The 27,125-nt window shown below is 41.2% G+C and overlaps 1 protein-coding gene across 1 annotated transcript in view; it reads left to right on the top strand.

The window, feature by feature from the left end:
• Positions 1–19,257: 19,257 nt before the first annotated feature.
• The window catches only part of LOC136827885 (uncharacterized), a 38,571-nt gene continuing 30,703 nt past the window's right edge, over positions 19,258–27,125 (top strand). The window contains exon 1 of the mRNA XM_067085353.1: positions 19,258–19,657. Coding sequence (XP_066941454.1) covers positions 19,436–19,657 — 222 coding nt within the window. The 5' untranslated portion in view covers positions 19,258–19,435. The remainder of the gene's footprint in view (positions 19,658–27,125) is intronic.

The raw sequence follows: 27,125 nt of genomic DNA on the forward strand, positions 1-27,125 counted from the left end.
CCGGTACAAGGAAATCATTCAGCTGACGTGTCTGCTTTGAGCAGTACTCAGGAAGTCATCACTATTAGAATTATGGTGTTTGAAGATAAGAAGAAGATACAAGCTCACTAATTTGAACATCATGAATGGACTTGTTTTGTTCTGAGGATGATATTTCCTATTCTCTTAACCTTTCTGAGCAGATATTTATTTCTGTTCAGGTTTCCGAGTCTCTCTCTCTCTCTCAAACCTCTCTCTCTTCTAAGGTTTCTCTCTCTCTCGAAGATTCAGCCTTTCCTCTTGAAAAGATAGCTCTGCGTAGATTTTTAAAGGGTAATTATATACACGGATGATCTTACATACACCACTATAGAAACAAAACACACACACACATATAAAAATGATAAGGATGATATTATATATACAGTTTGATGGTACAATTTTTGCTATATAAAAAGTATATATATAGGGGATATATAGAAGAGTATATATATTATATAGGATATATTTATAAGATAGGATGGAAAGAAGATAAGGTGAACAGTCATATATAACTATATAGTTTACATAGAGATATACGACCCTTCATAAATGAAACGGATACGGAAATAGACAGGACAGTGGAAATGGAATTGATAGCATATAAAGATAACTTGATAAAAACTATATATAAAATATATAAGTCATTCTATGAGCTGAAGATGGCTAGTTTAAAATGTTAATGGACTACACAGTAAAGCCAAATTTGGTTCTTGAGATATTTATACAAGATTTTGATTTTATTTGTTTATCTGAAACATAAATGTCATTATACAGACCAAATGACTTGTTCCTGGGGCATTTTATTACCCAAAAAAATTATATTACCTCATCCATTCATATGGAGGTCCATAGTCATAAAAAGAATGGAATCCATATGTTAATTAGAAGAGATAGAGAAAAATATGTTACATTGATCGAGGACACAGTGTCTGATTCTTTTATTAGAGAAAAGATTTCATTGCCGAGGAAACACAGAATGAAATTATTATTTGTGCCTTGTATAGCGTCAAATGGGATCGGAAGGTTGTTCATCTAATATCTTTGATGTTATTGCTGATGATAGAATCAGTTGAATGTAAAAATGAGTTTTTCCAATTATATTAGCTGAAATGATTTTAACTCAAGAACAGGCTTTTTAATGACTTTATAGAGAATGACCCTTTGCAAAATAAAATAATTTAAATGTTTTTATTGATGAATGTCTGTTTAGCAATCCAAAAGGGAATTATTCTCTTGGTCTTAACTTATTTGTTAATATAGTGATTTAATTACTAATAAATGGTAGAATGAACTATAAAAATGATTAAAATTAGACGTTAAGTAACAAATTTACTATAATTAACGAAGGGAGATTTAAAATCAGTGGCGAGCGATTTCACTTGTTTACAAAATGGTAAGACTGTATTGACTATTTTATTGTTTCTCCTAAACTTAGAAGAGTAGCATTACGGGATTTTAATGTTGAGCAATTTTGACAGGTGTCTGTCCGATAAATCGGCCCTCTCTATGGTATTACGTTTGGAAGAGACATGAGACCTCGGAAATACAGAAGGAAGAAAATTTAGATTTAGATAGTAAGGAAACCCATGATATGAATAACTTTGAATATGAAGAACTTAAAACAAAATGGACAAATGACATAGAAAAATGAATATATGGAAGCATTCAATACTAGAGATATTAACTTATTAGACCAAAAATTAGATTCACTGAACCCTTTGAATATAACCCAGAATCTTATTCTTGATATTGTAAAAGATTTAGGAAAATTATATATTGCCTTCTTGCCAAGGACATTTGCATTTGTGGCTTTTTATCAAAATAAACCTAAAACTGGGGATTGCAAAGGTTTGCAAACCATGGTTTGACAAAGACTGTTCTTTAAAAGAACTGAATTATGAAAGTAAAAACAGGCTTAAGAAAATCAAAACAAATGAAGTGTCTGAAACGTTTTTGAAGAAGTTAGAGCTTTGTTTATAAGAGAATAATTAATAAAGCTAAGAAATCTTTCAGAAAAAATTTCCGTTAGAAATGTTAGAAATCAGGGTGAAAAAGTAGTAGCAAAGTGATTATTGGGATTTGTTAAAGAATACTGATAAGAGTGAGCTGATTTGTAAAATTGCACTTAAAACATTTCGAGATTATTTTGCTAAACTCAGTCGAGGTAATGTTGAACCTGATGAGAGTGAACACCCTGATAATTTCGACCCAAGCATTATTAACCAGTTAGTTAACGAAGAATTAAATAGAGTTTTTACAGTAGATGAGATACAAATTCAAATTTATAATATTGATAATATTATAAATGAGTTCCTTAAAAACTGCCCTCATGATATGCTAAATGTGATATGCAAAATTTTCAACATAGTGTTGATCTCCTCAATTGTTCCATATCATTGGTGTATAGGGATAATAAAACCCATATTTAAGAAAAAAGGATCCCCTGACGACCCAGATAACTATAGGGGTATCACACTACTGAGCTGTGTAGCGAAGCTTTTACCGCTTGTGTCAATAAAAGGTTGACTGATTATATTGACAGCACTGGTCAACTTGGTGAGGAGCAGGCTGGTTTCAGGGAGGGATATAGTACTCTAGATCATATTTTTTGTATTACATTCACTTGTTAATTTCTATCTCCATCGAAAAAGAGAATATACTGTTTGTTCGTTGATTACAAAAAGCATTTGATTTGGTTGACAGGTCGTCCTTGTGGGGAAAAGTAATCTCACATGGCATTAACGGTAATATTATGGCTGTCATATATAATATGTATAATAATGCAAAATCCTGTGTGAAGCAGAATCACAAAATTTCTAACTTTTTCGAATGTAACATAGGTGTAAGACAAGGTGAGAATCTTTCCCCATTACTTTTGCCATCTACCTAAATGATTTTGAGTTTTCTCTTAGCAGGGGTATAATGGGATGGATATGTGCTCAAGGGAAATAAATGAAAAATTAAGTAGTATTGATATAGAAATATTTTTTGTATTTATGTTTTACTTTATGCTGATGATACTATTGTAATGGCTGAATCCCCAAAGGAATTACAAAATGCCTTAAACAAAGTAAAAGAATATTGTGATACTTGGAAACTTCAAATTAATGTTTCAAAACTAAAGTAGTTGTATTTTCTAGAGGAAAAGTTAGAAATGTCCCGAATTTTAAATATGGTGAGAGAGCATCGAAATTGTAGATGATTATGTTTACCTTGGCACTACGTTTAATTATAATGGTAAAATGGATAAAGCTATTAAGAAACAAGTCATTCAAGCACGTAGAGCACTATTTAGTATGTTAATTAAATGTAAAAACTTGAATTACCCATTGATATCAACTGTGATCTATTCGATGCTCTAGTCGTACCAATTTTGACTTACGGCTGTGAAATATGGGGTTACCACAAACTAGATCATGTTGAAACATTTCACAAGAAGTTCATGAAAAATCAGCTCTGTGTGAACAAGCGAACAGCAAACTGCATGGTATATGGGGATCTTGGCAGATTCAAAATTGAAATATCTATTTGCAAACGGATGATTGGATTTTGGTTGAGAATTGTAAAATCAAAGGCGTCTAAATTGTCAAATGTTTTTTATCGTTTTCTTAGAATTCTGTACGAGTCGAATGAGTATAAGTCTAGTTGGATCCATAAAATTAAAACTATCCTTGATTCATGTGGTATGTCAAATATATGGGAACACCCAGAAAATTTCAATCACACGTGGATAATAAATAGCCTAGAAATGAAACTCAAAGATATAGAGAGACAACAGTGGCATGCAGAAGTAGAAAGAAATATATTATGTAGTAATTATAAACTTTTAAGACTGAATTTGGCCAAGAAAAGTATATTATAAATTTAGATATACCAGAAAGAATTGCCCTTAGTAAATATAGGTGTGGTACCCACAAACTTCCTGTAGCAACTGAAAGATATTCTGGACTGGAGAATCAGCACCCTTGCAGACTATGCAACAGCACTGAAGTTGGGGATGAATATCATTATGTTTTAGTTTGTCCTGTGATTAGAGAAATAAGAGAGAGATACCTTAAGCCCTACTATCGTAGAAGACCTACCACTTTTAAATTCAATCTGCTCCTCAATACAAGTAGTGCTAGGGAATTGAAAAGACTTGCAAAGTTTGTTAACCTTATAATGTCTTTAGTTTAGATTTAATACTTTCTAGGATTTTCATTATTCTGGTATTATTATTTTCAATGTATGTACTTTCCTTTGTCAGAATACCTTTTATGCTTTAAATATGTACTTGCTAAATATATGTGTACATAAATATAGTTGTAATCTATTGGTCTCTTCTTTTGTGGTTTTTGTGTAAAATATATATATTTGTGTAATTTTGTAATTCTCATACTCCGGAAGGGGTCGATAGAATAAAATTTGCCTTTGCCTTTGCCTTTGCCTTTGCCTTTGCCTTAGCTGAAGAACCCAGGGCCTCAAAAACAGTAGGTTTTTACGTCCACGACACCGTCTCCGGCAGGATGATGCTGGTCGACACAGGGGCCTTTAAATCAGTCTTCCCAACATCCAGAGAGGACCGCAACCAGACACCAGACCCGGCCGCTTTCCTGACGGCCGCCAACGGAACCCCCATCCTCTCCTACGGTACCAGGCTCCTGTTGATCTCCATCCTTGGCCAGAGTTACTCCTGGGACTTCATCGTCGCGGACGAGGAACCCCACTCCTGGGGCCGATTTTCTGGGGCACTTCGGCCTGCTAGTCGACGTGAGGCGCAAGCGCCTCCTCGATACCGACTCCTGCCGGTCTCTCCCATTAACAGCGGGACCCAGACCCACCATCAGCGCCGTCGCCCCCCACCAGTATGCACACCTACTGTCGGAGTTCCCTGAGGTATTTAAGCCCGAGCTTCGCCAAGTCCCCAGGGCCCCAGCCAAGCACGGCATATACCACCATATAACGACTAAAGGGCCCCCGACACATGCGAAGTTCCGCAGGCTTCCCCTCAGCGCCTTCAGGAGGCGAAAAAAAGCATTCGCGGGAGATGGAGCGGATGGGCATCTGCAGGAAAGCCTCCAGTCCATGGGCCCCCCTCCACATGGTGCAGAAACCGGACGGCTCCTGGAGACCCTGCGGCGACTACAGGCGGCTCAACATTGCAACAGAGCCCGACCACTACCCTCTGCCCAACATGCAGGACCTCACGGCCTCCTTTCACGGGGCCAAAATATTCACTAAATTGACCTTCTTAAATCTTATTTCCAGGTACCTGTTGCACCAGAGGACATACCAAAGACAGCCATCATCACGCCCTTCGGGTCCTATGTGTTCGCCTTCTCCACCTTCGGGCTGAGGAACGCCAGGCCACCTTCCAGCGGCTCATGGACAGCATCCTGGGGACCTAAAGTTCTGCGTCTGCTACGTCGACGACATTCTCATATTTTCCAGGTCTCACAGTGAACACCAGAGACACATCAGGGCAGTCCTCCAGCGCCTCCAAGAGAACGGCCTCGTTGTCCGTTTTGACAAGTGTACCTTCGGCGTCCAGAAAGCAGAATTCCTGGGTCACGTGGTGTCTCCGACAGGCGTCCGCCCTCTTACATCGAAAGTAGCAGCCGTAGCCAGGTTCCCGACACCCGCCTCCATCAAGGCCGTCCAGGAGTTCCTTGGGATGGTAAACTTCTACAGGCGGTTCATCCCCTGGATCGCGCACACCACGGCCCCCCTGACGGAAGTCCTAAAAGGCCAACCGAAGTCCCTGTCTTGGGGACCCAGCCAGCAGCAGGCCTTTTCCCTGACGAAGGCCACCCTCGCCAAGGCAACCGCCTTGGCACACCAGGATCCCAAGGCCCCCCTCCAGCTAACGACAGACGCCAGTAACGTCGCCTGCGGTGCTGTTCTGGAGCAAATCATCAACGGCGCCCCCCAGCCCATCGCCTTCTTCAGCAAGAAGTTCAATCCTGCAGAGACCCGCCACAGCACCTTCGACAGGGAACTCTGCGCGATGTACCGCTCAGTTCGGCACTTCAAGTTCCTCCTGGAGGGGACGCCCTTCACAATCTTCACAGACCATCAGCCACTGGTTCACGCCTTCACGAAGCAGGGGGACGCATGTTCTTCCAGACAGCAGCGCCACCTCTCAGCCATAGCCGAATTTACCTGTTCCGTCAGGTACCTCCCCGGCAAGAAAAATCCCGTAGCAGACGCCCTCTCCAGAGTCGAGTTGAACGCAGTGCAGCTTGGTGTAGATTACCAGGACCTTGCCAGAGAACAGGCCGCTGACCCAGAAACCCCAGCATACCGCACCGCCATCACGTCCCTCAAGTGGCGGACGTGACCTCGCCCCCAAGGCCCCAGCCTGCTCTGCGACATCAGCACAGGTCAGCCCCGCCCTTTGGTTCCAGCCTCACGCCGCCGCCAGGTATTCGACATAATTCACGGCTCTCACACCCCTCCGGCAGGACCACGGCCAAACTGCTTTCAAAAAGTTCGTCTGACACGGGGTGCAAAAGGACGCCACGGCCTGGGCAAAACAGTGCCTGCAGTGCCAGACCAGTAAGGTGAGTCGTCACACGCAGTCGGGGTAGGCGAGTTCCCACAGCCAGGGCGCCGCCGCCACATCCACATCGACGTCGTTGGGCCCCTTCCCCATCAGGCGGATCAAGATACCTCCTGACGGTGGTAGACCGTTCGACGAGGTGGCCCGGCCACACCCATGCAAGAAGCCACCGCCAGCGCGTGCGCCAAGGCCCTGCTCTCCAGTTGGGTTAGCCGCTTTGGCGCCCCGGACCACATCACAACCGACAGGCCCCGCCTTCCTCTCCGAGTTGTGGTCTGCCCTGGCTCAACTGCTGGGAACCACGCACCACACCACCACAGCGTACAACCCAGCGGCCAACAGCCTGGTCGAATGGTTCCACAGGTCCCCAAAGTCATCCCTCATGGCCCGCTGCACCGCCGAGGACTGGAAACATCAGCTGCCGTGGGTCCTCCTCGGGTTGAGAACCGCCCCAGAGCCGACAGCACCCCATCTGCAGCTGAACAAACCTGGGGAACCCTCGTGGTGCCGGAGAGCTCGTGACGGATGAACGCCACTCCCCATCACTGCAGAGGCTCCGCGACGTGGCCGGCAAGTTCGCCTTGCAGGCGCTCATACATCGACAAAGCAACCACCTTCATGCTGCCACAGCTGTCATCCGCCACCCACGTCTTCGTCAGAGTCGACGCCGTCCGTCCACCACTAACCAAGCCCTACAGGGGACCCTTCCGCGTGCTGGAACGAAACAGCAAGGCGTTCCAGCTGGCACTCCCTGGCAAGGACGACTGGGTTTCAATAGACCGCTTAAAGCCCGCCTACATTGTACTAATATTTTTTGGGTGGTCAGTCACGACCCTGTATAATCTTTTAATTGTCCTGTCCCTGCTTCTGAACGGTTGATCCTAATCCTTTGTAAAACCTCTTAAATATTTAACCCTGGTTTGGCAGTTCTACTAATTCTTCAATCATGTTGGATTCCAGGTACATATGTTTCTTTTATAATCCCCATCTGTCATTTATATGAGCTTTCTTTGTAAACTTACTTTTATATTTCTTCCGTCTGCTAAGTAAAGGGCGTAAGTGTCGAAAGGCCTCGCAGCACTCCAGTGTTTCCGTTTCCTTTGTGGATTTTATCTTTATTAATATATTCATCACTTTCCATGTTTTGTGATTCAGTTATATATATATATATATATATATATATATATATATATATATATATATATATATATATATATATATATATATATATATATACATATATATATATATATATATATATATATATATATATGTGTATATATATATATATATATATATATATATATATATATATATATATATATATATATATATATATATATATATATATATATATATATATATATATATATATATATATATATATATATATATATATATATATATATATATATATTTATATACATGTATAAAAATTAAGTATATAATGTATAAAAATTAAGTATATCTTAGTTTAACCAGACCACTGAGCTGATTAACAGCTCTCCTAGGGCTGGTCCGAAGGATTAGATTTATTTTTACATGGCTAAGAACCAATTGGTTACCTAGCAACGGGACCTACAGCTTATTGTGGAATCCGAACCACATTATAGCGAGAAATTAATTTCTATCACCAGAAGCAAACTCCTCTTGCTCTTCACTGGCCGGTCGGAGATTCGAACTCGCGACCAACAGAGTGGTAGCTGAGAACAGAACCCGCTCACCCAGCGCGGAACTTGGTAGGTATATACATGTTTATATATACAGTATACATATATATGCATACATATTATATACATAATATATGCATATATGTGTGTGGGTGTATGTATTTATAATTACATATAAATGAATATATTGCATTATGTTATTTGATGAAGTATCATCCTTATTCAGCGTAAGTAAATCATCAAATTATTTTATGGTCATTTTGAAATATAAATGAAAAATCTGGGCTCATATTCTCTCAGTTTTGGACCCAGTCTTTTGAACATACCGTACGCATGTTATTTACTCCACTTCCATACTTCCATATTAACACTGAATGAACCGCGCGGATAACCGCAACAGTCACCACTTTTTGCATTCGCGTGGTTGCCGCCTCGTGTGAATAGGGCCTCACGGGAGAATGCCACTCCTAGATTTTTTGCTCCAAGACCAGTTCCATACGAATTGAAAACAGCGGTGGAAACTGAAATTAGAAGGTAAAAAACGAAGGTTCCTGGTGTCATAACATAAGACTTTCGTGGGCTTAAGGTGGATTAAATACACACTTCGTGTAAAGTACTCACATGTTTATTGTCCCTTCCCTATGGTACAGGTTTACATCTTAATATACTACACCTAGAGTTATTGCCGTGATCTAGCTGCCCTTCTTGTTTACTCTTCTTCATCCTTCCTTCTTTTTGACCGGGCCCCGCCAGCGTTACAAAATAGGAAAAATAGTAATGTCTCTCTTTATCAGGGTTATAACATTTCTCCTTCCAAAAAAAATGACAAAAAAAACCAGAAACATATATAATGGACACAATATCCTATGGAAACAATAACACTGGACTATCAACAGAGGGAAATTTCATTTTTTTTTTTTACCTTGCCTCAATATGGAGTTATAAATTCAATCGTAATGGGGGCCTAGACACACGACCCAACCTGGTTACCTTTTATGGTGTATTTTTAGGTATGCAAGGAGTACACAAATCAAGATCACTTGGGCTCGATGGTGACATGGCAATCTCAGTATGAGGACACTCATCAGCATTATTGGCGTCCTTAATGGGAATTATTGGAATATTCTGAGGGGAAACATTTTGGTCAGCAGGCACATTACTAGAGACTGCAGGTGGTGGTAAACTCTGACTCACGACAGGCACATTCTTATCATCATTAATGGCACCAGCACTATCAGCTGGGGGAACAGGAATCTGTCTATGAAACATTTGGGAGATATGCCTCTTGCAAATCACATTGTCAGAACAGGCTAATTTTACCTTGAAATTTTTAGCATTGATTACTTCGGCCACGCTACCTGGCAACCACTCAGCTCCGACGCCAAAATTTTTAAAGAAAATTGCATCACCCACTAGAAATTTGGGTTTCAAATCAGAGTTTTTAGCCTTCTCAGAGCTAGTTAGAGGAGGTCTTAAGTGATCAAGAGCAGATCTAAATGCCCTGCCAAACAATAATTCTGCTGGTGAGTGTCCAGTACTAGAATGTATCGTACATACATCTATAATGATACAACAGTCTACTTAATCTTAAACTAATATCACCTGATGAGAATTTGATGAACAATCTTTTGAAAACCTGAACATCTCGTTCGGCCAGGCCATTTGACTGAGGGTGATAAGGGTCACTTAGTGTGTGACAGATTTTATTAGAATCCATGAATGATTTGAAGTCTTTTGAGATAAAGCAGGGCCCATTGTCTGATACGAGCTCTTCAGGTAGACCAAATCTACAAAAGGTTTTCCGTAATAATTCTACAGTTTTAGATGAGGTTAAGTGCTTGAAAGCATGGACATCCAGAAACTTAGATATGGAGTCAATAATAATGAGAAAATAAAACCCCTCTAATGGGCCACACCAGTAAACGTGGAGCCTCTGCCACACAGAATGGGTTGCTGGCCAACTAGATGGTTTAACACCTTTAGGACTACTATTTGCGAAGCACTCCGCGCAAGATTTAGTGACAAGATCAAGGTCCATGTCAATATTAGGCCAAAACACCACAGTTCGTGCGAGTGACCTCATAGCACTAGTACCCGGATGACCATTATGGAGTTGCTTCATAACAACAGCTTGATGCACTTCTGGAATAACTAGTCTGTTACGATATAACAACAATTCATTGTGTACTGACAGTTCCTGCTGTATTTTCACATACGGTTCCACTTGCGGATTAACGTCTATTAATTTCCTCGGAAACCCGAATCGTACAAAGTCCTTCACTTGAGATAAAATAGAATCTTTGAGTGTTGCTTCCTTAAGTACTTCCACAGAAAGTTCTTCAAATTCATTCACCATACTATTGAGTTTAACAATTTCATTTGGTACCTGAAATTTAACTGTGCTATCCTCAGTAGGTAATCTTGATAAGCAATCTGCTATAGTATTCTTATTACCAGGAATATGTTCAATTGTGTAATCAAAAGACAAAAGAAGGACAGACCATCTTATCAACCTTGCATTTGCAATTTTAGTTATGGATTTACTGGGGTTAAAAATATGAATCAGGGGACGATGGTCAGTCCTCAGCACAAAATGTCTCCCAATCAAATATTTAGCAAACTTATTTAGAGCAAAAACAATAGCCAGTCCTCTGTCAATCTGAATGTAATTAATTTCAGTGGGTGTCAACTTCCTACTTACAAATGATATAGTTGACACAGAGCCGTCAACATGTTGCTGGGGGAGGACAGCACCCACACCAACCGGTGACGCATCCACCTCCACTACTAATTTAGCAAGCGTATCCAATTTATTAAGTGACACATGAGAAGCTACAGCTGTTTTTAAGGTGCTAAAGGCATTATTAGCTGATTTGGACCATGTAAAATCAACACCCTTTTTAGTCAGATCATACAGAGGTGAGGCAATAGTAGCAAAATTCTTAATGAATGAATGATAAAATGAAACAAGACCCAGAAATGACTTGAGCTGAGTGACAGTGTGAGGAATTGCAGCATCAACTATGGCTTTAACTTTTTCTTCATCTGGCTCATATCCCTCTCTAGAGAGCTTAAAACCTAAGTACTTGACAGAAGTTACCCTGAACACGGAATTCTGCACATTCAGTTGAATGTTGGCGTCACGCAAAGTCCTAAGAACATCTCTTACACGTTTATCATGTTCAGCTAGTGAGTCCACCTATAACAATATCATCAAGATATGGATAAACATAATCATAAGAAGCTAATAATTGGGAAATGAACTTCTGAAATATTGCAGGAGCAGAATGGATGCCAAATGGTAACCGTAATATCTATATAGACCCAAATGTGTGTTAATTACCAGATATTTACGGTCTTCTGGAGCGACTTCCATTTGCAAATAAGCATTCTTGAGATCAAGTCTGGTAAAATACTTATGCCCAGACACATTGGAAATTAATTCTGACATATTAGGTAATGGGAATTTAGATTCATGAAGAATTTCATTTATTTTACGAAAATCCCCACAAACCCTAAGGGATCCATTCTGCTTCCTGACAGTAACAGTAGGTGAGGCATACTCTGAAAATTCTACTCTTTCTACATTCTTATTATTTTCTAGCTCTTGCAGCGCACTCTCAACCTCATGCATAACGTCAGTGGCACCGTGTGGGCCTTCTGAAAAACAGGAACATGACCAACTTTAGGATACAATCGAGCTTGACGGTTCTTAATAGGTTTCAAACTATCTACATTATAGTCTTCCACAAAATCTTCTACATTTAACTGATGGACATTAATTATATTGCATTTATCTATTAAATTCCTACCAATCAAATTATTTGGAGAGTCTGACCCAACAACTATGAATTCAATGTCTGAATGATTTTGTTGTTTGTACTGAAAATTTGAAACTTTGACCTTCCCAAATACTTTAATTGGCACTTGGTTATAACCCTGCGATTTAGTTCTACAGTTCAGTAATGTACAATTTAACTTCTCAAAATCATCATACTTCAATGTGGAAATAGCTGAACCGGTGTCAGTCTCAAATAAAAATGGCTTATGATTCAATTGACAACTAACAACATAAGGTTGAACAGAACTTTTGTTTACTATACAATTTAAATCAAGTGACCCTTCATCACTGGATTCCTCTTCTTGGATTATAACTTCATGAGTCTTCTTCAAATGGGGTTTTGTCATTTGCGGCACCCTTGCCTCTTTCTTTGCTGGTGACGATGCTTGGCCACTGAACACCCTGTCATTGGAGTTGCTCTTCACTTTGCGCTTGCACACTGATGCTACGTGGCCAGGCTTACCACACTCTCAACAAGTAGCATTTCTCAGACGACAGTCCCATTCCGAATGGCTCCTCCGGCTACAGACCTTACATTTTTCTCTTCTTAGCCTATTAACACTTTGAACCTCCTGCTCCTGATATGCTGCTTCTGGATTGGATAAGGTGGCCAATAAATCCCCCACTGTATTAGTGTGGTAATCAAAATCTGATAACTTGGCGGTGAAATATGGTTCACTACGAGCAGCAAGGAACAGTTTGTATTTAAGAAATTCTTCCTTGTTTCCAAAGTCACAAAGTTCACCTAACTTATTCAGATCCTTGAAGAATAAATTTATGTTTCTTCTTTTAATTTATTTCTGTCTTGGAATTCAATCAAATGTTTGACAATTGTCTTCTTAGGCTTATACAGTAGCTTCGGGTTAGTTTTCACTTCGGCCAGGGAGAGGGCTAACGCCGACCCAGGAGCAATCAAAGCAACAATATCATCAAAATATTGAGTTGGAATGTGAGTTAAGATCAAGCTTACTTGACGAGATTCATTTGTGATCTCTTGGGCTTGGAAAGCAACGGTCATTAATTCCAACCAGTTATCTAAGGGCTGTGACTCTGGCACAAACTTTGGGAAATGGTCTGCCATATTCATAGGCTACCCTTAGGCTAGGCATGCAATTACTAAAAGTTAACACTTGAAATCAACCGGGCAATTAACATTAGGGATGCCAATGTTCAGTTAAACATTACTAAGCCTTACTGCAGTGTAACGACCCGAGTGGGCCGTTATGCAGGTTCTTTAACATACTCAGGACGGGGCTGTCATGACTGACGGCAGATGCAACAAACAAAGGAGGGGAAAACAACAAAAACAATAAAATGAGCTTAAAATTAATTTATTTACAATATTTACAAGTGAGTCAGGTCTGGCAAAAAGATAAAAACCATAAGTACAATAAAGGCCAAAAGGCAGCACTAAACAAAATCAAGTTAAACAATTAACTTTATAAACAAAAAGTAGCTTTAAACAAAAAGGCAAAAATAAACAACAGCAGGCAGAAAAAAAAACAAACATACGTCCTCCATCGGGGCACCAAGACAGCCCTCAGCTGCACAACAGGGACAAGAACCCACCAACCAGAATACCCCGATGGAGACGTCAGGACAGCCTCACGCTGTCATCAAAGATGAGCAGCTCGTGGTCACACGACTACTCATGGTCGCACTCCACCTCTCGTCGTGCTCCCACTTCGTAGGCGTGCTCTAATTTGCTGCTTAAAAACTCGACCAACGTCGACTACAAAAACTGCCTGCTGCTGCTGCCACTGCCGCTACTCTCGCTGCCCTACCAGACCCGACTGAAGCAAGAAAAACGGCAGCTCACTGACGAAAACATAAAAAAAAAAAAAACTTGAAGGTAAGGAGGCAGCAATCCACAAAAGGGAACGAGCGGGGAACCAGCAGTTCCCGCAAAACCATCACTTAACGTGACATGCAGATTTCCTCAATCACCAACACTGAATTTCTGTAAACTTAGGCTACCTGTGTGTAGGTAGTAGTAAAGGAAGGCATTTCATCCACGAATCCCATCTTCGTCGCCATTGTCATAACTTAAGACTTTCATGGGCTTAAGGTGGATTTGTAAGAGCCTTGTAAGAGCCCGACGCTGCCTCTTCCAAACACGTGTGTGTTCGTGTGTTCGTCAATCGTCATCATCGAAGTGGACAAGACAAAGCAAGTGTCTCGTTTTCTTTCTCTACAGGAACGAGATTTCAACCATACAATATTTCCGTCTGTTTCTCCCTAGCCATTGTTGTCTTGATGTATGTACAATCGCCACTACTTGCATTGCCATGCAAGCATTCTAATCATGTGCTCATAATGTTCCAACGAATCTTCTGTATCGAACTGTGTGTATGTTTCTGTTTGTGAAGACACCAAACGTCTCGCCATTTCACATATATTATGCTACTGCATTGTATTCATTAATCTGTCTTGAATCTCATGCAATTGGCCATATGTAGAATTTCCTGGCCTTTCCATTGATATATGTTTCATCACTGTATGTTAATCATGTCTCTTGATATCGCCATCTGTTTGTCTGCCGACAAACACAGATGTCTGAATCTTTTATCTCTGTTTTACCTGTCTGTGTGTAGACGCTACATTACCGCTCGCACGCGTCAATAACATCTTCGAAGATTCTGTACATTTATCTCAGTAAGGAACCACCAATAAACCAGTAAACACCCAGCCAGTATGTCACTCATACCCCAGTCCTTACAGATTAAATACACACTTCGTGTAAAGTACTCACATGTTTAGGGTTGATTCACACTATAGGTCCGGTCGCGCTCCGCTCTCACTCGGCTCATGGTCCTGGTGCATTCACACTTCCAGTCTGCTCTTGCTCCGCTCTCGGTCACATCATTTCATCTCTCTCAACACCAGTGGAAGTCTCACCACCGGCTGCGGAGGATGTGTGACTTTTCTGTAGCTGATTTGGCAATAATCGCCATTGCACTTGATGAAGAAGAAAGAAAGCAAAGTCGAAAAAGAAAGAGATTGTGGGTTCATCCTATGTTGCAGGATAGGAAGAGTGAAGGAGAATTTCATACTCTGTATCCTCGTCTTATTGATGATGAGAGTAAATTCCACAGTTATTTCAGATGAACACTGGAACATTTGAGAAAATACTATCCAAAATTGAGGGTGACCTGAAAAAGGAAAACACCATTCAGAGAAGCAATCACTCCAAGAGAAAAACTGGCTGTGTGTCTAAGGTAAGGAAAAGCAAAGATGTGACTGAGATTTATTTTGCAGTACGGCTCAGATGATCATCACAATGATTATGAAGGGAAAGCAGAAAGATCCTGCTTGTTAAGCCACTGTGAGGTGCATGCAGGCTGCAGAGGTGATGGCGTCCCGTGGATGTGCTCCTGGCATTGTGCTGCTTGTTGCAATTGTTGTGTAGGCTGACTACTTCTGGATGAGGAAGTAGACAACTGCGACAGAGCAGGTGATGCTGAAGGTTGGGGGCACACATTCTGTGCTAGCGGTGCATATGCCTGTCCGTTTTGGTCATGAATGTATTTTCCTTCAATTTCACTTACTAATAAAAACACCTTTGTTTTAATAAAATGTTGATCAGCTGGACTGAATTTCTTGACAGTAGTTGCCATCAATGAAAAGAAGGTATCTATTGGTTCAGGGGTCTGTTCTTCCTTTTTGTTTTCTAATAAATATCTCATAAGAGAAGCAGATGCACTAATGTTTTTTTCCTGTTTTTCTTTTACGTGTGAGACGTTCTTGCTGAGGGTGTAACGTGTGCAACACCAACAGCCTCGTCGTTTTCTTCTCTTTCTTGTTCACTGCATAGGCCTACTTCTTGTGTGTCATCGTGTTCTGCATAATTTGAAATTTCAGAGTCACTTCCAGCCTGTGGTCTCAGAGATGTAACTCGTGTTCTATCCTGCATAAATACAGACAAAAATGACATTTGCTCTTCATACTTCCATTTCTGGCTATTAGCAGCAGCCTGTCCACTCTTTGTTTTCCTATTTTTGCGTTTTTGATACTGCGATCGCAGGCATTTCCAGCGTTCCTTACACTTAGATCCTGAAAATAAGTAGAAAACGTGATTAGTTATTCCCTCTATTGTTTCAATGCAGGTTTTTGGCAACCGGGGATTCCTACAAATCAATAGCTTTCAGCTATCGTCTAGGCCATTCAATCACTCAGGATATTGTACTAGAAGTTTGCCATGCAATAATGAAAAACCTTATGGCCGAGGCTATACCAACACCAAGTAAAAATGATTGGAAGCGAATTGCAAATGAATACTGGACGCAGTGGAACTTCCCAAACTGCATTGGTACACTGGATGGTAAACAAATAGTGGCTCCCTATATTTCAACTATAAAAAGACATTTTCTGTTGTTCTATTAGCTTTGGTTGATGCAAACTACCGTTTTATATGGGTTGATGTAGGGTCTTATGGTAAGAATAGTGACAGTGGAATTTTTACCAATTCCAAACTTTGCAAATACCTGGATGATGAGCAATTGAATGTACCAGAAGATGTTGCACTTCTGGCACTGATGTGCTTACACCATATGTTATAGTGGGAGATGAGGCTTTCCCTCTGAAGAGAAATTTAATGAAGCCCTACCCAGGTTCACAGACTGAACATATGTAGAAAAAAGGATTTTTAACTATAGATTATCAAGAGCCAGGAGGATAGTTGAGTGTACATTTGGTATTCTAGTGCAAACCTTCAGAATATATTTAAGGAAACTTAAAGCTATGCCTTCTAATGCTAATGCAATTATTACAACAACATGCATACTTCACAATCTGATACATCCAAATATTGTTGCAATACCAGATACTGTTGTCAAGCCTCCATCAAATACAGTACGTCCAATGAGAGGAAGAGGGTGGAAATGCTACAAGGGAGGCTTTTGGCGTGAGAGAAACACTAAAAGATTATTTCAGCTCCCCAGTTGGTTCAGTGCCTTGGCAAAATGATAAAATATAAATAAACAAACATAATTGTATAGGAATATTGTTTAGCGAGGCTAGGAAATACATTTCCGCAGTGACGTTAAGCTATTATTATACATATATTGAATTTCTTTCTTCTATTATTAAATATATGTAATTTCTTTTCTTTCAGTGCCTTGGCAAAATGATAAAGTATAAGTATGCAAAGATAATTGTATAGGAATATTGTTTAGTGAGGCTAGGAAATGCATTTGCACAGAGGACATTAGGATACTGTTATATACATTGAATTTCTTACCTTCGAAACCCAGCTGCCTGCTGACTTCCACCCAGCTTCTTTTAGCCACATTATCACTATGGTACAGCGAAGTCAGGTCGTATAGTTCTGGTTTTCTTTTCACTAATTCTATTAACATTTCATCTGAAACCACCGAGTCAAAGTAAGTTTTGTAGATTAATTTTGTTCAGTTTGTGCTTATGTTCATGCTAGGTGTATGCATTGTCCTTATATCTGTGATAAATAAAAGGAAAACTTTTTTTTTATAATTTACCTACCTTTTGCATGATCCCATTGTGGTGTTTTCTTTTGATTATCCATGTTTTTATAGGACAAAAGTTAACACTTCTTGCTTATATATTATGAAGGCTGAGTCTCGACTGGAGTGGGGCCGGGGTTAGCAGGATCGTGGCGACTGTGTTCACACTGGCGCTCACAGTCCGCTCTCGCTCCAGTCAAAATATCTTTTGAAGGGACCGTGACTGGAGCGAGAGCGGACCGTGAGCACCAGTGTGAATGCTTCCATTGAAATTCATGTAACATTATTGGACCGGACCGGGACCGGAACGAGAGCGGAGCGAGACCGAACCTATAGTGTGAATCAAGCCTAAGTTGTCCCTTCCCTATGGTACAGGTTTACATCTTAATACACTACACCTAGAGTTATTACCGTGATCTAGCTGCCCTTCTTGTTTACTCTTCTTCATCCTTCCTTCTTTGTTGACCGGGCCCCGCCAGCGTTACAAAATAGGAAAAATAGTAATGTCTCTCTTTATCAGGGTTATAACACCTGGGAAATGGTAGATTATTCAGACCGAGTCTACGGACGACGTTCCATCAGGTAACTGCGTACATAACAACTCCAGTGTCTGAAATTTGAATGTTCAGACAGCGATACTCTGTGGAAGTAAGTGATACCCGATCTTCATGATTCTCTGTGGTGTACTTTACAATACATGACAAATTTAAATTTATTCAATAACTTGATACAGGATTTTAGTCATCGAAATTTCCGCTGTAAGAAAAACATCTGCATTCTTTTTGGCAGCTTGTGAATACTTGCGTTGGCGTTGCAATGCTTTTTTAGATAAAACCAAATTCCTACTCCGTTCGAAGGTGGATGGATAAAACTGCTTTTGTATCATTCATTGTTCTTCCCAGGAAATGAGCTGACACTGTTACTGACAGATTTGTGGTTTTAAAATGTTCGCCATCATTAGGCTCAACAACCAAGGTGGTGTGATTCCATTTGCTTTGAAGGCGCGGGAAGATTCAGCAGTGGGTGGGTGGGCGGCAGCAAAAGTTAAGCGCTGATCGCACTTCCGCAGGCTGCCTTGGACCGGCACGGCCGGTTGTTTGTTCATGTTTTTTTGTTTTTTTTCAGTTACGGTTGACCACCAAGTATACTGTTGCTAGTTTAAAAAAAAAAACAATATTGTGCACATATGAAGACAATTTTGACTTTTTTTTTTTGCGAGTATTAAAGAATATTGAGTGAGTATACAGTATCTCATACAAATTTTAGCCTATCCATTAACAAAATCAGTTTTTTGCGTATTAGCTTTAAGAATGCAATTCATTCTGAAGAAAAGATCGCCTGATTATAATAGTTTCTAAAAAATGTACCTCAAATAAAGACCTAAATAATATATATATATATATATATATATATATATATATATATATATATATATATATATATATATATATATATATATATATACACACACACACAAAGATACCACTTGGCATTATACAGACGTTCGATCTGCGCACCTATCTTTACGTACATTCTGTATAATAATAATGATTAATAATAATAATTCGTACTGTTTTTCACTCGTTTACATCGATGTCAGACGACATTGGCAAACTCAAACGTACACAGGGTGTGAACATGAAGCAAACGCGTTACACCCGCGGAACTCGTCTCGCAGACTGAGCCCTTACGAGTTATTACGATCAAGTTCTCGTCTGAACCAGTGAGTGGCTTGGAATTTCAGTTTATTTACGAGAAACCTTTCGATTTCGAATTATAGCAGACCGAATTTAAAGGGGAATGCAGACTGCTAGTCCTGCTGCCAAGTCAAGAAGTGCATATAATTTTTCACAGAACCCGTCTGTCTCCACAGGTGTTTTATTTTATGAACCGAAACACTTTCGCGTCAGATCCAATGGAAAACGAATCGCAGCTTTGCGAGAGACCCCATGACGAGACCGCCGAGCATTTTGGTGACATTCACGAATACCTGTCTCTTCCTGCTGAAAGTTCATGGCTGGAAGGCGACATTTTTGGAGAAAATTTATCAAGCTTGGTACACCTCGAGCAATTCTCAGCAGACAACCTGGACGACAACCAGGATAGCGTAAGTATATATTCTTAACCTTTGGGTTATGTTTCACACACAAACTATGCCAATACCGTATGCTTAGGAGCTTACAAAATAGGCCTACCACATTTATTTAATCGAATAATCAAAAGTACAAGTAACATTCATGTACTCCCATAATATATATCTGACTTTTAAAACCCTAATAATGAGGCTTGCATGCCATTGGATCTGTTTCTTCCCAAAATGTGTTATTTGAGTGCAATATATATTAGTAATATTTTCGATACTACATTTTCTTATTGTTATCATCGTCCTTATGAGGAAACAATCTTATAGTGCAAATGCAAATCAAAACGACGTCTATATATATATATATATATATATATATATATATATATATATATATATATATATATATAAATTTCTGACTCACGTCGGGATCGAACCCAGGTCTCTCAGGTGGAAAGCAAGGGCGTTACCCACTGGGCCATACAAGTCTAAAAGAAGTCGGAACCTGAGAGCAACTGCACCCAAGGAATTACCTGGGCAAGCTAGCTGCTTGCATACCAGCGAGTTTTCCCCAACTTCCCGACTCAGCAATGACCCAATGGACAACATTTCATTCGAATTATCCCTTCTGAGTGAATAAGATAGAAATCATCAACACACAATCACGTGTGGAACAGAAATAAATTTCTGACTCGTCGGGATCGAACCCAGGTCTCTCAGGTGGAAAGCAAGGGCGTTACCCACTGGGCCATACAAGTCTAAAGAAGTCGGAACCTGAGAGCAACTGCACCCAGGAATTACCTGGGCAAGCTAGCTGCTTGCATACCAGCAGTTTTCCCCAACTTCCCGACTCAGCAATGACCCAATGGACAACATTTCATTCGAATTATCCCTTCTGAGTGAATAAGATAGAAATCATCAACACACAATCACGTGTGGAACAGAAATAAATTTCTGACTCACGTCCGGGATCGAACCCAGGTCTCTCAGGTGGAAAGCAAGGGCGTTACCCACTGGGCCATACAAGTCTAAAAGAAGTCGGAACCTGAGAGCAACTGCAAAAGGAATTACCTGGGCAAGCTAGCTGCTTGCATACCAGCGAAGTTTTCCCCAACTTCCCGACTCAGCAATGACCCAATGGACAACATTTCATTCGAATTATCCCTTCTGAGTGAATAAGATAGAAATCATCAACACACAATCACGTGTGGAACAGAAATAAATTTCTGACTCACGTCGGGATCGAACCCAGGTCTCTCAGGTGGAAAGCAAGGGCGTTACCCACTGGGCCATACAAGTCTAAAGAAGTCCGGAACCTGAGAGCAACTGCACCCGGAATTACCTGGGCAAGCTGGCTGCTTGCATACCAGCGAGTTTTTCCCCAACTTCCCGACTCAGCAATGACCCAATGGACAACATTTCATTCGAATTATCCCTTCTGAGTGAATAAGATAGAAATCATCAACACACAATCACGTGTGGAACAGAAATAAATTTCTGACTCACGTCGGGATCGAACCCAGGTCTCTCAGGTGGAAAGCAAGGGCGTTACCCACTGGGCCATACAAGTCTAAAAGAAGTCGGAACCTGAGAGCAACTGCACCCAAGGAATTACCTGGGCAAGCTAGCTGCTTGCATACCAGCGAGTTTTCCCAACTTCCCGACTCAGCAATGACCCAATGGACAACATTTCATTCGAATTATCCCTTCTGAGTGAATAAGATAGAAATCATCAACACACAATCACGTGTGGAACAGAAATAAATTTCTGACTCACGTCGGGGATCGAACCCAGGTCTCTCAGGTGGAAAGCAAGGGCGTTACCCACTGGGCCATACAAGTCTAAAAGAAGTCGGAACCTGAGAGCAACTGCACCCAAGGAATTACCTGGGCAAGCTAGAAATTTATTTCTGTTCCACACGTGATTGTGTGTTGATGATTTCTATCTTATTCACTCAGAAGGGATAATTCGAATGAAATGTTGTCCATTGGGTCATTGCTGAGTCGGGAAGTTGGGGAAAAACTACTTATGGCGTGCAAGCAGCTAGCTTGCCCAGGTAATTCCTTACATGCAGTTGTCTCAGGTTCCGACTTCTTTTAGACTTGTATGGCCCAGTGGGTAACGCCCTGCTTTCCACCTGAGAGACCTGGGTTCGATCCCGACGTGAGTCAGAAATTTATTTCTGTTCCACACGTGATTGTGTGTTGATGATTTCTATCTTATTCACTCAGAAGGGATAATTGAATGAAATGTTGTCCATTGGGTCATTGCTGAGTCGGGAAGTTGGGGAAAATTTCGCTGGTATGCAAGCAGCTAGCTTGCCCAGGTAATTCTTGGGTGCAGTTGCTCTCAGGTTCCGACTTCTTTTAGACTTGTATGGCCCAGTGGTAACGCCCTTGCTTTCCACCTGAGAGACCTGGTTCGATCCTGACGTGAGTCAGAAATTTATTTCTGTTCCACACGTGATTGTGTGTTGATGATTTCATCTTATTCACTCAGAAGGGATAATTCGAATGAAATGTTGTCCATTGGGTCATTGCTGAGTCGGGAAGTTGGGAAAACTGCGCTGGTATGCAAGCAGACAGCTTGCCCAGGTAATTCCTGGGGTGCAGTTGCTCTCAGGTTCCGACTTTTTTAGACTTGTATGGCCCAGTGGGTAACGCCCTTGCTTTCCACCTGAGAGACCTGGGTTCTGATCCCGATGAGAGTCAGAAATTTATTTCTGTTCCACACGTGATTGTGTGTTGATGATTTCTATCTTATTCACTCAGAAGGGATAATTCGAATGAAATGTTGTCCATTGGGTCATTGCTGAGTCGGGAAGTTGGGGAAAATTTCGCTGGTATGCAAGCAGCTAGCTTGCCCAGGTAATTCCTTGGGTGCAGTTGCTCTCAGGTTCCGACTTCTTTTAGACTTGTATGGCCCGATGGGTAACGCCCTTGCTTTCCACCTGAGAGACCTGGGTTTCGATCCCGACGTGAGTCAGAAATTTATTTCTGTTCTTAACGTGATTGTGTGTTGATGATTTCTATCTTATTCACTCAGAGGATAATTCGAATGAAATGTTGTCCATTGGTCATTGCTGAGTCGGGAAGTTAGGGAAAACATTCGCTGGTATGCAAGCAGCTAGCTTGCCCAGGTAATTCCTTGGTGCAGTTGCTCTCAGGTTCCACTTCTTTTAGACTTGTATGGCCCAGTGGGTAACGCCCTTGCTTTCCACCTGAGAGACCTGGGTTCGATCCCGACGTGAGTCAGAAATTTATTTCTGTTCCACACGTGATTGTGTGTTGATGATTTCTATCTTAATCACTCAGAAGGGATAGTTCGAATGAAATGTTGTCCATTGGGTCATTGCTGAGTCGGGAAGTTGGGGAAAACTCGCTGGTATGCAAGCAGCTAGCTTGCCCAGGTAATTCCTTGGGTGCAGTTGCTCTCAGGTTCCGACTTCTTTTAGACTTGTATGGCCCAGTGGGTAACGCCCTTGCTTTCCACCTGAGAGACCTGGGTTCGATCGATGAGAGTCAGAAATTTATTTCTGTTCCACACGTGATTGTGTGTTGATGATTTCTATCTTATTCACTCCAGAAGGATAATTCGAATGAAATGTTGTCCATTGGGTCATTGCTGAGTCGGGAAGTTGGGAAAACTCGCTGGTATGCAAGCAGCTAGCTTGCCCAGGTAATTCCTTGGGTGCAGTTGCTCTCAGGTTCCGACTTCTTTTAGACTTGTATGGCCCAGTGGGTAACGCCCTTGCTTTCCACCTGAGAGACCTGGGTTCGATCCCGACGTGAGTCAGAAATTTATTTCTGTTCCACACGTGATTGTGTGTTGATGATTTCTATCTTATTCACTCAGAAGGGATAATTGAATGAAATGTTGTCCATTGGGTCATTGCTGAGTCAGGAAGTTGGGGAAAACTTCGCTGGTATGCAAGCAGCTAGCTTGCCCAGGTAATTCCTTGGGTGCAGTTGCTCTCAGGTTCCGACTTCTTTTAGACTTGTATGGCCCAGTGGGTAACGCCCTTGCTTTCCACCTGAGAGACCTGGGTTCGATCCCGACGTGAGTCAGAAATTTATTTCTGTTCCACACGTGATTGTGTGTTGATGATTTCTATCTTATTCACTCAGAAGGGATAATTCGAATGAAATGTTGTCCATTGGGTCATTGCTGAGTCGGGAAGTTGGGGAAAACTCGCTGGTATGCAAGCAGCTAGCTTGCCCAGGTAATTCCTTGGGTGCAGTTGCTCTCAGGTTCCGACTTCTTTTAGACTTGTATGGCCCAGTGGGTAACGCCCTTGCTTTCCACCTGAGAGACCTGGGTTCGATCCCGATGAGAGTCAGAAATTTATTTCTGTTCCACACGTGATTGTGTGTTGATGATTTCTATCTTATTCACTCAGAAGGGATAATTCGAATGAAATGTTGTCCATTGGGTCATTGCTGAGTCGGAAGTTGGGAAAACTCGCTGGTATGCAAGCAGCTAGCTTGCCCAGGTAATTCCTTGGGTGCAGTTGCTCTCAGGTTCCGACTTCTTTTAGACTTTTATGGCCCAGTGGGTAACGCCCTTGCTTTCCACCTGAGAGACCTGGGTTCGATCCCGACGTGAGTCAGAAATTTATTTCTGTTCCACACGTGATTGTGTGTTGATGATTTCTATCTTATTCACTCAGAAGGGATAATTCGAATGAAATGTTGTCCATTGGGTCATTGCTGAGTCGGGGAAGTTGGGGAAAACTCGCTGGTATGCAAGCAGCTAGCTTGCCCAGGTAATTCCTTGGGTGCAGTTGCTCTCAGGTTCCGACTTCTTTTAGACTTGTATGGCCCAGTGGGTAACGCCCTGCTTTCCACCTGAGAGACCTGGGTTCGATCCCGACGTGAGTCAGAAATTTATTTCTGTTCCACGTGATTGTGTGTTGATGATTTCTATCTTAATCACTCCAGAAGGGATAGTTCGAATGAAATGTTGTCCATTGGGTCATTGCTGAGTCGGGAAGTTGGGAAAACTCGCTGGTATGCAAGCAGCTAGCTTGCCCAGGTAATTCCTTAGGTGCAGTTGCTCTCAGGTTCCGACTTCTTTTAGACTTGTATGGCCCAGTGGGTAACGCCCTTGCTTTCCACCTGAGAGACCTGGGTTCGATCCCGACGTGAGTCAGAAATTTATTTCTGTTCCACACGTGATTGTGTGTTGATGATTTCTATATATATATATATATATATATATATATATATATATATATATATATATATATATTTGAATGACTATTTTTGTCTGGTTGGTTTTTGTCTGGTTTGTTCCCTCGGGGACAGACTCTCTACACTGTTCATATATGAGGTATCTTTCAGCGCATACATTGGACTGGCCATAGACTTGACTTTTATTATTGCCCTGTGGACGTAGACGTAGGAGGCCGGGGTGGAAGGGGGGGCAGCTGCCCCTTTGGTTCAGGAATCTGCTAAAATTCAATGGGTTGGAATATTCGGGCATTCGGGGAAGGAAAAAATTCATTAATTTAAAAAATAGCAAGAATAAGAATAAAAATAATGATAAACTTGTATTTGTAAGTTAACCAGGTAATAAAAATTGTACATGAATTATGATAATCAATTTATCATTTACTTTAGAATGTCCTCATTCGATTACAAAGTTCATCCGACTCATTTGCTATGAATGAAGACTCCGTTTTTTCATCCTTGCTGGCGATGGAGGAGGCGAGAAACTCCAACTGTAAATAAATCTCCCACAATGTGGATCAAGACATCCTAATGGCTGAAACTGCCTTTTTTCACAACCTGGAAGGCGTGGAGTTGAAAACTGCAAATACGGTGATAAACTATGTCCAGTAAAATTCTCTGTGGGAAACTTTGCCACACTTCAGTGAGGTGGCAAAAACCTTGGCAACTTTACCTGCAACATCTTGTTCAGCACACAGGTCATTGTCGTGCTTGAGAAGACTCAACACCTACCTTAGGTCTACTATGGCCCAAGATAGGCTCTCACCATTAGGACTTCTGTGCATTGAGAGAGGTCATGCCAACAGGGTAGACATTAACACTGTTGTGGATGTATTTGGCACACGAAAGGGAAGAGACAAAATGTTCTAATTTATCCCAAATACGCTATAACCTGTACCAGTGTAATACAGATTTTCATTTGTATTTTTATATCTTTTCTACTTGCGGTTGGTGATCTGTTATCCATGCCTAATCATGAAAAATAATGTAAAAATAATCTATTGATACTATGTTCGTTTACAAGTTGTGTAAAATTTAAAAAGTTGTCCTTGCATTTTATTGTATTTGAGAGAGTTTCGGTACTTTTAAAACACACATAAGATGTATGCATGAACACTGAATGAAGAATAGAGTAGTAGCTACATGGTTTTGCTAAACTTCTTTGAATTCGTACCCACTGTAGATAATTTAACGGCCGTTTGGTGTTTATTACACAGATATGTGGCAGTCTGAAAAAACGCCCCCAAATAAATCCCATCTCCTATGCCTATACATGTGCAATTACATTGTGTTTCTCTGATATCCGTTTAATGTCTTCGGCCCTGTTTTTCTCTTATTATTGAGAACAAACTGCACCAACACCATTGTGAGGGTCATGGACAGCCATGTAACCAAGTCTTGTCTCCCATTGCAGAGGAAGGGCGCACGCGCACACACACACACACACACACACACACACACACACACACACACACACACACACACACACTTTTCCTGAGACTAATGTGTATCTTGGTCATCACCTCAGTAAGTGTGTTATGGCAAGAGAAGGATGCCTAACAAAGTCTCTCTGGCTGCATGGACCTACAATATATTGGAGGTGGTGTCTAGTCCTTCCAAAACTTTCTTACCCCTAGTTACCATCCTGGTTCCCCCCTCCCTAGTGCCTGTCCATCTGGGAAGGATAGGTCACCAATATTAGAATGCTCATTCCTCATCAGATGGTGAGTAGGCTAAATGTTTGTCGTCATGTGAATATTTTCAGAAGGTTTGACCTTCACTTAAAATTGCTGGTCCTCCTCTGTCTGCCTTTTTAGACTCATTGGGAAGAAGGAATCAAGACCAACAGATCAGTTTCCATCTCTGCCACGTCTGACAGAACTCTCCTCCCCTCCCTACAGGGAATAACCGCCCCCCCCTGGATTGAGCCCCTTCTTGTAGCTGGGTAAGTGGAGGTTATGAAATCACCCTTCTCTGTCCGACTTGACCCACTTGTGAGTAGCTCCTCCATGGCAGGAAGTACAGTACTGGTGCTTTTTGTCTTTGTCTTCCTCCTCCTTTATCTCCTCTTTATTGTTGTCTTCCTCCTCCTCTACCTCCTGTTCGTTATTTTCTTCTTCGTCTTCCTCATACTCTTCAAATCATAAGAAGAAGAAGAGGCCAGAGTCCTGTAGGGTAGGGCCAAGATGGCCTTCACATTGACACTCCTCCTCTTGTAAGTAGAGCAGGGATATAAGGTCATCCTCAGGTGACTGGTTTC

Source organism: Macrobrachium rosenbergii, chromosome 42, assembly GCF_040412425.1.
Source record: "Macrobrachium rosenbergii isolate ZJJX-2024 chromosome 42, ASM4041242v1, whole genome shotgun sequence".
Classification (NCBI taxonomy): Eukaryota; Metazoa; Arthropoda; class Malacostraca; order Decapoda; family Palaemonidae; genus Macrobrachium; species Macrobrachium rosenbergii.